General features: G+C 34.9%; 1 protein-coding gene across 4 annotated transcripts; it reads left to right on the top strand.

The window, feature by feature from the left end:
- Positions 1 to 7,451: 7,451 nt before the first annotated feature.
- Positions 7,452 to 12,528, top strand: LOC120128748. 4 transcript variants are annotated; one of them, XM_039146382.1, is made up of 9 exons: positions 7,452 to 7,653; positions 8,258 to 8,377; positions 8,591 to 8,774; positions 9,582 to 9,622; positions 9,824 to 9,914; positions 10,013 to 10,566; positions 11,356 to 11,583; positions 11,669 to 11,725; positions 12,141 to 12,528. In XM_039146382.1, the coding sequence occupies exons 2-9, from the start codon at positions 8,318 to 8,320 to the stop codon at positions 12,354 to 12,356; spliced, it is 1,431 nt and encodes a 476-aa protein (XP_039002313.1). In that variant the 5' UTR covers positions 7,452 to 7,653; positions 8,258 to 8,317; the 3' UTR covers positions 12,357 to 12,528. The 4 variants fall into 4 exon arrangements, with proteins under 4 accessions (XP_039002313.1, XP_039002312.1, XP_039002311.1 ...); XM_039146381.1 differs by having other exon boundaries at positions 7,453 to 7,653; positions 8,252 to 8,377; positions 12,135 to 12,525; XM_039146380.1 differs by having other exon boundaries at positions 7,453 to 7,653; positions 8,249 to 8,377; positions 12,135 to 12,525.

Genomic DNA, 12,528 nt, shown 5'->3' with positions numbered 1-12,528 from the left:
AAATGTACATTTATGTAGATTCTGAGCATAAGGCAATTCTGGAACATTTGGCAAGTAAGATCGATCAAGGGAAAGATAAGAGATTGGAATTGACTAGTGAGGCCAAGGTGAGTGCATACTAGTGATATGTAGTGTTTAATAGAAATAAGACTTGCGATGAGTCTATTTCCTAGAGTAATATGCATGAAGTCATGGACATGATTATGTGTGGTTATAATTATATGTGGTTATCTGTATTACATTGATTGTATGTATGCATGACTAAAGATAATGATATGCTTTGTATATGCTATATGATTTATGTAAGACTTTATTATGTAATAATGGAAGAACATGGAATAAGTTATATGATAGAGTCATAAGAAATGAAATGAACATGAGAGAATAAGATAATCAAGTATAAGTTATATGATATGGTATAAGTGATTATACGAGAAATGTTAGGAGACTCTAAGAGAATAGTATGAATTCGAGGGCATAAATAAGGATACATAAGTTATATAGGGAAGATTGATAAATTAAAGGAAACTATGGTTTATGTATTATAGTGAAGAGCTACAAAGTTTTATTAAAGAGTATTGTGGAAGTCATGAGAAATTGAACTAAATAAATAGATGGTTTATGTGAGTGGAAAAGGAAAATGATATAAAATAAGTGAAAATTATTTATAAGATAGCATGAGACTAATTGAACATGTAATATAAACTTTATAAAGGAGTACTTGGGTAAAATCATTATATGATACAATTATAGAGTATTACTATACAAATTATATTAAAATATGATATATGAGAATATGAGTAAGTTTATAGGATATTGATAGGACATATAAGAATATTTAAATGTATGATGATATGAAAAAGGGAATACAAAGAAATGGAGCATAAGGTAGATAATATGATATCAGTTATTATATATCTATATGATATATGTCATCAGGAAATATGAAAGGACTCTGAAAATTGATATAAGCTATGAGAAAGTGTTCTAGGTGTTTCTATGTGTTATATGAAGCATATATGATCATATGTGAATAAGATATGATATGTATGTTTATATGAATATCTGAGAAATGATCTAAGCTATATGATATGATATATGTGATTATATGCACTTTGGGATATATGTTATATGACATGGATCTATGTAACTACGTGAGAAAGTATATAAGCTATGTGACATGTAAATGTGACTCATATGAAAATGTTCTATGAGTAATTGAACTATGTGTTATGTGAAATGATAAGTATAAAAGAAAATGCCCATGTTATGTGTCATGAGAGCTAGGGGTATAGTTGGCATGCCAAGAGTCGAGGGTCTATGTGGTCCTTCAGGACATATATGTATTCTTTGGAACATGTGTGAAGTCTGGTGAGACACATACTTGATCCCTAGTATATGTATATGATTCTTAAGGAATGATATGTGGTCCTTCGGGACATATATGTATTCTTTGGAACATGTGTGAAGTCTGGTGAGACACATACTTGATCCCTAGTATATGTATATGATTCTTAAGGAATGATATGTGGTCCTTCGGGACATATATGTATTCTTTGGAACATGTGTGAAGTCTGGTGAGACACATACTTGATCCCCAGTATATGTATATGATTCTTAAGGAATGATATGTGGTCCTTCGGGACATTATTACATGGCACTACGGTGCAATTCTACGCGGCACTACGGTGCAATTCTATGTGGCACTTCGGTGCATTTATATGAGCTGTGGTGACAGCATTAGTGCACAACCTCCATAAACTCACATATCTATAGTTCTCACATATGTACATGGGCTAATCAAGAGATATAAACAAATATATGTTAGTGATATGATAAATGTTATAGAAATGATATGATGTTGTGTGTGTATAGTGTTTGATTGAAAAGGTTAAGCATAAAAGTATGTGATTACATGATAAACTGTTAATGATGAGTTATATGTATGTATGTATTTACTGTAATTAATCTGATATGATTTTATATGATACGAGAAAATCATGTAATTTGGTATAACATGATAGAACAGAACATGCATGGATTGATATATGTTATAAAGTGCATTATAAGTTTTTATGCCTCACTAAGTCTTCGACTTAGCGTGTGATTGTTTCACACGTAGGGTACAGAAGCAAGAAGAGAAGAGAAGAAGAGTAAGACAGGTCAGCACCTCCCTTACAAGATTTCATATCAGAAAATAGATGAGTTAAATGATTTTTGTTATTTTGAATATAGTTGGCATGTACTAATTGATTGAGTTAAATATGCTCTGATCGATTTTGGTTATTGTGGTAAAATTATATAACTAAACTGCTTTTACTCTAAGGAAAGTTTTAAATTTTCTTTGAATTTTGTCAAGAGTCAAAGTTTGAAAAGTCAATGTGACACCTCGGACTCGTATCCAGGTCAGGTACGGGTTGGGGTGTTACATGGGGTCTATACTGTAGTCTGAGAATGCACAGGAGTCTGGGTAGCGGTCCGCTCAGACGAAGCTAGCTGGGGACACTCCCTCAGAAAATGAACATTGGATCCACACTGATAGCAAATACCCATCTTCTTACGACACTCCCCTCCATGTCGATTACCACAATAATCACAAAGGGGCTCATGTGGCAATCCTGAAAAACCACCACGACTAACCGCTGGAGGTGAAGATGCAGCAGGTCTAAAACGTGTATTACTCCTTTGAGAGGCTGAAGTACGAGTTCTCTTCCCCGATTGTGCAGATTATTCAGTAGGGCTCGAAAATTTCTTAGATCGCTCCCGATCAACCCGCTCTTTACCAGAAGCTAAATCCTCCATCTCCTCAGCATCCTTGGCTCTACCCACCAGCACATCAAAAATCTCATCTTGGTGGGTAACAACCTGCCTACGTAGCTCGTATCTGAGTCCGAGGGCAAACTTACGGCATTGATCTCTCTCTGTAGGCACCAGACTGATTCCATACTTAAGCAATTTCAAGAACTCTATCTCATACTCTAAAACAGTAATGTCACCCTGAACCAGGTCCTGAAACTGCTGTTATCTTTGGACTAAATAACGTTTTCCCAGGAAACGGTTCCTAAACCGCTCCTTAAAGAAATCCCATGTCAAACGATCGGTCGGAACACTACTGACCACTGATTCCCACCATGTGTGGGCATTGCCATCTAACATCGATATTGCCCCCAAATATCTCTTAGTTGGGTCCAAACCCAACTGATCCATACGTCTCTCAGTATCCTGGAGCCAATCTTCAGCTTCAGTAGGAACTCCACCTATCTGTCCACCAAAAGTTCTGACACCATTGGCGATCAGAGTCTGAGAAATAGGCACCTCAGATCCAACACCAGCAGCTCTGACCACTCCTTGAATCAACTGTAGAAAATGTCTACCAAAATTCTCATCAAATGCAACTCTGGTAGAATCAGACTCATTATCGGTTGCTCCTATGATCGGTGTAGTCATGCCAATACCCGCGACAGGAGGTAAATTTGTCAGAGTCGTAGGAGCAGGATCACTTGTTGGAGATGGAGGATCTACTCGAATCTCATCGATCGGGTCAGTAAATCTAGCCACTCGACCTCGTCCACGGCTAGTTCGACGTCCACGTCTAGCACTCATTTTGGTAGATCTCGAGTTTACTACAGAAGATAAAACTTAGGGTTAGATAAGCACTTGGAGTCTTAAGCACAATTAAAATCGTAAAAACTTTGAGACATGGCCTTAGCAATTTGTTTTATAAACTATTTCAAAACCGTATTTTCAATTTGGACTCATACATAGTCCGAAGTTTAAAAACCAAAAGCTCTGATATCAATTAAATGTAACCCCCTAGACCCGACCTATGCGTTTCGAATAAGTCTAGTGGATCACATTCAAGATTTTTAAAGACATTTTTCCCCGAAACTCTTATTCAATCAATTATAGAAGCACATTATAAATACATTTATAAAAGGATATATTATATTACGATAAAACCTAACTCATGAATATAAAACTGAACAGTTAAAAATTTAATTTTTAAAACATGTCTAAAAAAATCCCAATTACGATAAACCAAACATAAATAGCAAAAGAGTAAACATTATAAAATCAAATACTTTAAAATAAGGCCAATGTTATCAAAATAAAGTCAACTCGAAAGATAAAACATTACAATAAGATATACTTCAAGAGATATATTGATCCTCCAAGTGCTCGATCAGGGGTATCTAACCAACAATATGTGAAAGGGGAAAACATTTTCGAAAAGTGAGCTAGGCTCAGTGTGTCCCATTATTTTAGTAAAACATCATGCGAAAAACCATTAATTATAATCATGTCAAGTATCATGGAAATTCTGTTAAAGTATAAAATATTAAATCATATAATATACCCTCCTCCAGTGCACCATATACAGTTCTCATAACTGTGTCCATGGGGGAACCTTATACCCATTAGTATAAGCGGCCAACCTAAAGGAACATCTTGGGGCCCGAAAGCCTACCTAAATGTTGCCTTAGGTCCATAAGGATTTACCAGCTTGATCAGAGCTGTACCTCCATACTCCAGCCTACCCAAATAATATCCCTATAACAAATCTCAAATAACAAGTAAAGATTTCCATGATCCCTATCCGATAAAATAATATCGTCCATTGAAACCAATTATTCAAATATCATATATAAAGTTCCATCATAATTCATGAACCATCATCCATTGAATCATAAATTCCAGTGAAATATATATATTTTTATGTAGATATATATATTTACCAAACCAGTTAAAACCATCAAATAGTACATAGGGAACACACCTCGATAATGAGATCAAGTTGTAGATCTATTGAGTATTGACCTCGCCACGCTCTGTTACAGTTTTCGAACCTAATTCATAATAACACTATATTACTAATGGGTAACATAATTAATTTCTTAAATCATAAAAAATTTACGGGTCATACGGGTAAACACTAGCACACGTGGTTTAACTGATCTAGAGGAGCTGGGTCGAGCTGTCGAACGGTCAGAAGAGTCTCTTGTACCTTCAAACATTAATAATTTATCAGTCTCAAATCTTATTCAATCATTCAAAGCTAAAACTCTAAGTACATAAGTATTTTTCGGTTTTGACTATCAATTTGGAGGCTTTCGAGTTTGAATTTGACCAAACCGATTGCGAAATCGGAATCATGACGTCGAAAAACATAAAGTATGACTTTTCAAAAATTCAAATTCTTGGTCAAAATCAAAGTCAACGGTTTTGACTGATGATTTGGAGGTATTCGGGTTCGAATTTGGCAAAACGGACTTCGGAAACGGATTCGGAACGTAAAAAAATGTCAGAATAGGTATATTCGAACAAAATCAAAGGTCGTTTAATGGCCGTTTAAAGCCGGTCAAAGTTTTGGTCAAATGTTCTCAATAGTCCACAATCAACTATTATGAAAATGGCACTTTTTTTTAAATAATTACCAAAATATCACCTTTTTCAAAATAATTACCAAAATATCATTTTTTTCAAAATAATTATCAAAATATCACTGGGTCGGGTCAACCCGGTTCAGACTGGTCAGACCGATTTAGATCGGTCAAGCCGATTCAGACCGGTTTAGACCGGTCAAGCCGGTCAAACATTATATACCCTATTTCGAATCTTCCCCACGCGTAGGGGCGGCGCGTGCAGCCTCTTCCGATCTCCAAAAATTCCTGAAAAAAATTCTAAAAATTCTTTTAAGCGATTTTGAGTCACTTACCAACCTCCGTTCAAATTTTTAAACGGTGGAGAGCTCGATTTCAACTCGATCGGAACTTTGACCGCTTCACCTCCTTCACGTGTCGCTGCCTACGGAGACAAGGAGGACACCGTCGGACTCGGAACGACACAAAGAACACGATGGTGCGGGAGGTGTCGAAAACCGATTAACGATCGGAGATGAATTTAAGATTTTCTCAGCGGTGGTGCTAATAAAATGTCGAGACTTTGACTCGAAATTCACGTCGTTTGGCAGTGTTTCACTATAATTGATTTAATGGGTTTTGTTCACGGGTCGAAAATGAACACGGTGGTAGTTTTAATTTGACGATCGGATGTCGAACGGCGTCGGAATCTGACTTAAAAGTTGAGGTACGAGAGGAGTGAAAGTTTAAGAAAAGCGTTTGTGTTTTCTGATTTCAATCAGAAAACATGTTTAGTTTATAACCATACATGCCGACATTTTTTTGGAGGAATTCAGGATTTTGTCCCTGAATTTCCTTCAACTTATCAAATGACTTATAAATTTTTAAAATTATAATTTAGCCACTAAATTTCCCCCAATTACTAATTAACTAATTTTTTTTTCTTCACATTTTCTGGGTTGTTACAAGATTCCAACCCCTAACAGTATCCTTTCTATTTATCGGGTTCGACCTTGTGCTCCAGTCACTTAGTCTTCTACTTCCTTCCAGCACTGTACCTGATTCTTCAAATGGGTTGTGGAAAGCTATCGCATTTCTGCTAAGCCATAAGTTCCATGGTATTGATCCAAATAAAATATCCCAGTCTTGGCTGTTTCTTGCTTTGAGAGGATCCAGGGTGAGCAACTCATTGGGCTTGTCTGGATTACGTTAATACAATATTAAAATATTTTCTAAAATTCAAATTAAATTTTAAAAATACAATTTATTATTATATTAATTTTACTCATTTATTATTATTGTTTTACGATAATAAGATAACTTAATATTATTTTTACTCAAATAAATATTTTAAAATTTGGAAGATTTAATAAAAAAAGGTAAGATATACAAATGTTCTCTCTCAACTATAAAGTCTTACTTTATCAAGTCTCAATATTATTAAAAATTGTAAAATGATCATCTGATTTTATAACGTTGTTTTATTGTGTCATCGACTATTGAAAGTAATAAAATAATCATAAGACTATTCATATTTGGTAATTGTTTGTGTTGGACGTTAACCTATTAACTGAGGTATGATAAAATCTGATCCAAGAATCATTTGAATTGTATTTTATGGATCGACTCTCTATTTACATTATATCATCAAGCCAATGTTTTAAGCATTACGTCATCAAGTTAATGTTTGGAAGTAACGACGGTGTCAATATACATATTGAATTATGATTTTATCACATCTCAATCAGCATGTTAAGATCCATCTCAAATGTCAATTAATTTTTTAATAAAAGATGATGAATTTTAAACATATAAATAGTCAGGTAATCAATTTGAAACTTTTAATAGTAAGGACTAAAAAATAACATTTTATTAATGGGGATAATTTTATAATTTTTAATATTTAGGAACTCAATAAAATAATATTATAGAATAGAGGACTATTCTAAGAAAAAAATCTGCATAGTTTGGTTCAATTGTTAAAGAGTGGATTCTTTTTAGCAGGGTATCGGCTTCAATGCTCCCAAAAGTCTCTTTTTTACCTCTGTTACATTCTACGAGGCGTTCTGCTTTTCTCAACTTCTCTTACGAACATTCCCTTCTTTTTTCCTTTTCTCTTCTTAATTCTCTGTTCCATATCTTCAAGTTTAGATTTTTTCATTTAATTAATATAGTTTTTTTCCTTTCTGGATTTTACTTGTTTTAAATTTTCTTAAAGGGTTTTCTTTTGAGCTGAAAATTAAGTAGATCGGAGAGTGATAAGTGGTTAGCCTTCGGTTTGCGGATGCATGAGGTATGTTTGATTCTTACTGCCTATTTGATTCCTGAAAAAACATCGGGGAAAGAAAATTTTGTTTTCTTTTTTGTCTGTTAGCTGATATTATCTTCTCCCTTTTCTCTGTTGAGTTTAGAAAAAGGAAATTTGTAGATGAACTGAACAACTCGAGTAGTCTCATTTCACTGTAAATATATATATATATATATTTCTCTACGAAATTTGAGTATAAAGCCTCTATAATTGGTCTCTTTGGAAAAGATAAATTGCAGTTCATAATCCTCCCTTTTAATGTTAAATCCTGGATGACACTTGGTAAACTTGATTTTCATCTTTTTTCATGAAAATGAAATTACTTCTTTTTCCTTTTCTTTTAACTTTTTAAGTTTCATTGGAAGTGTTTGAATGGATCTGTGCTTGAAATGGTGTTTTAAATTAGACTTATTTGTTGCTTCTTGTTTTTGTCGCAGTCATTTTTTTCGCATGAAAATGCAGAAGGAATTACGATGCATATAAAAATGATCACACTCAAAATCGTTAATTTCGTTGTTTTAAATTCCATATTTGGTTTAATTAATAGAAGTACTAATGTTTGTTTGCTTTGGTGTATCAGCAGTTGTGGGGAATTCTTGGATACATGAATGCAAGTTAGGAATTGTATTACAAGCTAAGGTTATAAAACATGAAAACTGAAGGGAAACCACATTTGATAAAGAAGCTTGCTGATGTAAAATGTCAAAGGGTAAGAAACTTCTTTTTAATCTTTTTCAATTAATCCATCCTTTGTTTCTCTGTTTTGCGTGTCACTTGCCATTGATACTTAGTTACTTCTACGGTTTCTGGCTGCACTTTCACGTCTTTTTCTTCTGTTATTCTTCATAAATAAGGGTGTAAATTTGATAAATACTATATTGCTCCCCACCCTCCTTCCCCTGCTTTTGATCTTTGGATATAGGTGGATGGGTCCGTTGTTCCTGGCTTGGAAGAAGCAGCTCAAGTTGAGCATTTACTTGCAGAACCTAATAGTGAGCATTCAGTAGATGGAGTGTTATGTTTTGGGAAGGAAAACTTAGAGAAACACCTGAAAATGGAAGACTTCTTCTCTTGCGCTCTTGATTACAGCTGGAAAATTAATTGTGGTAATACTTTTCAAGAACTTCTCACTGTTCTTTTTGCCAATTCCCTCATTTCAAAATTAAAAAGAAAAAAATGATCTTTGAAGTGCTTTTAATTTTATCAATGTTAAGATTTCAGAAGCATCTAGAATCTTTGATAAGTACCCTATGATGGATCTGTCTCATCCTCTTCAGTGCACAGCCATTTGCAGGGAGGAAATTCATAACGAGGAGCAAAGACCATGTATTTTAATGTGTGAACTTGCTATTGCTAGCATGCTCTTGTAGAATTATTGTGCTTAACTTTGTGCTGTACTTTGATGCAGAACCAACATCAATGGTGCTTTAAACTGGTTAAAGAATTGTTTCTGGTGATATAGGCTTATACCTTATAATTGTTGGTTTGAACTGATATAATCTTGCTTAGTATCTTCTATCTTTGTTTCTTTTCCTCATTAGTTAGTTTACATAACTCTAAAGCTATCATAGTCGTTAATGTCGTAAAATTTATGACTTGTGCTCTGGATGGCAGGGTGGTATTGACCTATTCTAATATTTGATTTAATTAACGAATAGTCATAATCATTTCAAGACATGAAAATTATGGCTCACAAAGGGATGCAGGGACAGACATTGAGTAATTTCTAAGATTTGATGCTCATATATTGTTATCAAATATTGCAAAAGGACAAGACAATATACAATGGTATAAACTAGACATTAACTTTACAATCTCTTTGTTGACACATGAAAACCTTTGTTCAGAATTTTATTCGCAATTTTGCTTGTTACTCTTCTGATGATATTATATTGTTTGTGATTCCTTATAAGGTGAGGTCTATGGTCAAGGAGGAGATGATTTGAAGCTTGAAGTATGTATTGTTTTCTTCTTGAGGCTTTCTCGTCACACCCAGGCCATTATTTTCTTTAAATTTTTCGTCTTATGAATTTTACGTTGTTTTTGCTTTTCCTTCATTACATTTTGTTTATACATTTTTGTTGAATATTTTATTTACTGCATGCGAGCATGCATAGGTGCTATGCTGATATCCGATGAAATGTTGCTTTAGTAGATTCTTGATGGATTGCTGGATGATGTTGATGAAGTGGACAATATTCAAGCAGCCGATGATCTCTCTGTTACATGTGAAGGTTTTCAGTTGGGTGAGTATTAATTATGTGCTTGTGCTAATTGTCTTCCTGGTGTGAAAGCACATGATTCTCATCTATAGTGATTCCTCTTCTTTCTCCTTCAAGTGCAGATATTGAATTTCCTGAAAAGTTTTCTGAATCAGATTGTGCTCCTCATGAAGGATCAAATTCGCATAACTTGGATTCACAAAGTCATGCCCCCGGGTTTAGTGGAAGTTGTAGCAGTGCTGGTGGCATATCAGAATCATCAGTTGCAACTCTTCAAGAATCCAACAGCCAGAATGGTGTGCTCAGGAAGATGGTCAGTCGTGATTTACATCATACCTTTAAGAGCAAATTTGGTTGTCAGGCACCAGTTATGGACACTGTTCGGCCTACTATAGAACATGTGCAAAGTTTTGATGAGTCTGACGATGATGAAAAGCCTTTAGTAAGTTTCATATTGTCTACTAAGAGTGTAAAATGCTCTGTAACAAAAGGTGGCACCCTTTTAAGACAGAAGCGACTGCGGAAGCCTACTAGCAGGTATATTGAAGAGTTTTCTAGAAATTCTACTTCTTCTTCAAAGAAGTGCCTTAAAGTCGGATCACAAGGAGACCTTCCTCAGGTGGCGTCTGAACTCAAGCGACAGAGAGGACATCTTAAGAAAATAGTGCCAAAATTGGTATGGGTAGTTCCATTGCTGCATCCTTATTTTTTATGCTTCTGTTCATCATTTTTTATTTATATTTAGATATTGGCCTTTAATGCCGTGTGGTGAACGTAACAACCAGAAAAACTCAAGTAATGAGGAAAAAGCACAGATATTAATAGATGCTTTATGCAAGATTGGTTATAATTCTCTATAAATACATAAAAAACCGTTAGGTCAAGGAAATGGTTATTTTACTATACTATGGGGAAAGTCTAAAAGAAGGCAACTTAATTTAAGGTTAAAAACTGACGGAAATGGGTGATATTGAAAATGTGACAAAAAAGTAGTACATTTTAGGTTGCAATCAAAAATGTTATGAAGAATGACACATTTTAGGTTGCATCCAACCTAAAATGTTCACATTTCCGGTCGCGTACATTTCCGTCGTTTTTTAGCCTTAAATTAGTAGGCTGTACCGCAGAAGTGCCCTTTACTCTGCTTTCTGGTAACACGTATGTGTTGACATCTTCGCAGGGGCTTTTTGCTGCTTTTTAGTTGAGGAATTATGGCATCTTATATGCACCAATATAGTGATACTGCTACTTACCCATGGAATATTTATTTGAACCATGTTTTTTATGTGAGATTTTCCTCTATGAAAATGATTGAACTGGAAAAACAGAAGATAAATGACTATCAAGGAGTTGATGTTTTTGTTTGTTCTTACACTACATTTTTCTTTAACTTGGAGTGAACCCTACAACTTCCTTAAGCGTGATAACTTCAAATTGTGAGGTTATTTTATCATTCTCTGTGCAGGAACTTGAATCTGATTCTGAACCCTTTGCATCTAAATCTGAAGATGAACAAAAGAGAACCAAGAGATCCAGAACGGTTTGTGATAGGAGGAAGCATCAAAGGATGTGGACCCTTGCGGAGGTGATTAAGTTGGTTGATGGGATTGCTCAGTATGGTGTTGGAAGATGGACTGATATAAAAAGGCTTCTATTTGCATCATCTGCTCATCGAACACCAGTTGATCTGAGGGTACCTCACTGCTATATCCAATCATATGGTTCCCCTATTGTTTTAAAAAAAATGAATTATTTTTAAATTTGGATCCCCTGTACAGGACAAATGGCGAAATCTTCTAAGGTCTAGCTCTGCACGTAAACGCAACAGGAGAGAGGTTTGCTTTCTACCATTATTTTCTTGGCTTAATTTGCTTCGACCTGGATAGGATGATAGTCTCCTCTTTAATTGTTTGCATCTTTAAATTATTCAATTTGTTTTGTACTGGTCCCTTGATTGCAAGGTCGCAGTTATCACTTCAAATAACTGAGTATGGAATTTGAATTCCAAATGCTTGGATTCCTATATTTTTATCACTGAGAGGGCTGAGAGTTTGCTGCCTGTAAACCCTCTTGATAAATATTAAACGATATCGGATGCACTGATGCAGGGTTGACCACCTAAATGTATACCAGTAGGACAAATAATTGCCTGTGATGATGTATTCTTATGCATGTCAATGTGTTTCATCATTAAGATTGGTTTATACTCTATCTTATGCTATTAATCATTATTTAAACTGTTAGTTGCAGGGTGAGACTAAGCCGAAGCATGCTGTACGTCACCTACCAATGCCTGTGGTATGCCGCATCCATGAACTGGCAACCATTCATCCATATCCAATGGCCCGCTGCCCTAAAAAACCATCTGATCATAATTATGTTCCTTTGTCCAAACAACCAAGAACAGCTAAAGTCGCTCCGGTTTACTCTCAGGGGAGAGATTTACGTAGGAAGAAGTGCAGTTAAGTAATTTGCTGTAAAGCAAAAACATGCAATCCAAGTATAGTTGTAAAGGTGTATTCTTCCTTGCATCGCCCTTAACACCTGCCATGATCAGCTCATATAAAAATGTACTTAGATCATTAGCAAATATCTGTTAAACGTTACACCAAGTGACTTAAGCTTATATTTAAATAAT

Source organism: Hibiscus syriacus, unplaced genomic scaffold (assembly GCF_006381635.1).
Source record: "Hibiscus syriacus cultivar Baekdansim isolate YM2019G1 unplaced genomic scaffold, ASM638163v2 tig00110482_pilon, whole genome shotgun sequence".
Classification (NCBI taxonomy): domain Eukaryota; kingdom Viridiplantae; phylum Streptophyta; class Magnoliopsida; order Malvales; family Malvaceae; genus Hibiscus; species Hibiscus syriacus.
Note: the sequence above shows the minus strand (reverse complement) of the source record. Positions and strands in the feature narration are given on the sequence as shown.

What these genes read in the sequence shown, in the direction of transcription:
- LOC120128748 (XM_039146381.1), top strand. Translation starts at nt 8,318, where the DNA reads ATGAAAACTGAAGGGAAACCACATTTGATAAAGAAGCTTGCTGATGTA. An exon ending in CTGATGTAAAATGTCAAAGG is followed by an intron (nt 8,378 to 8,590) that starts GTAAGAAACTTC and finishes CTTTGGATATAG; the next exon opens with GTGGATGGGTCCGTTGTTCC. An exon ending in CAGCTGGAAAATTAATTGTG is followed by an intron (nt 8,775 to 9,581) that starts GTAATACTTTTC and finishes ATTCCTTATAAG; the next exon opens with GTGAGGTCTATGGTCAAGGA.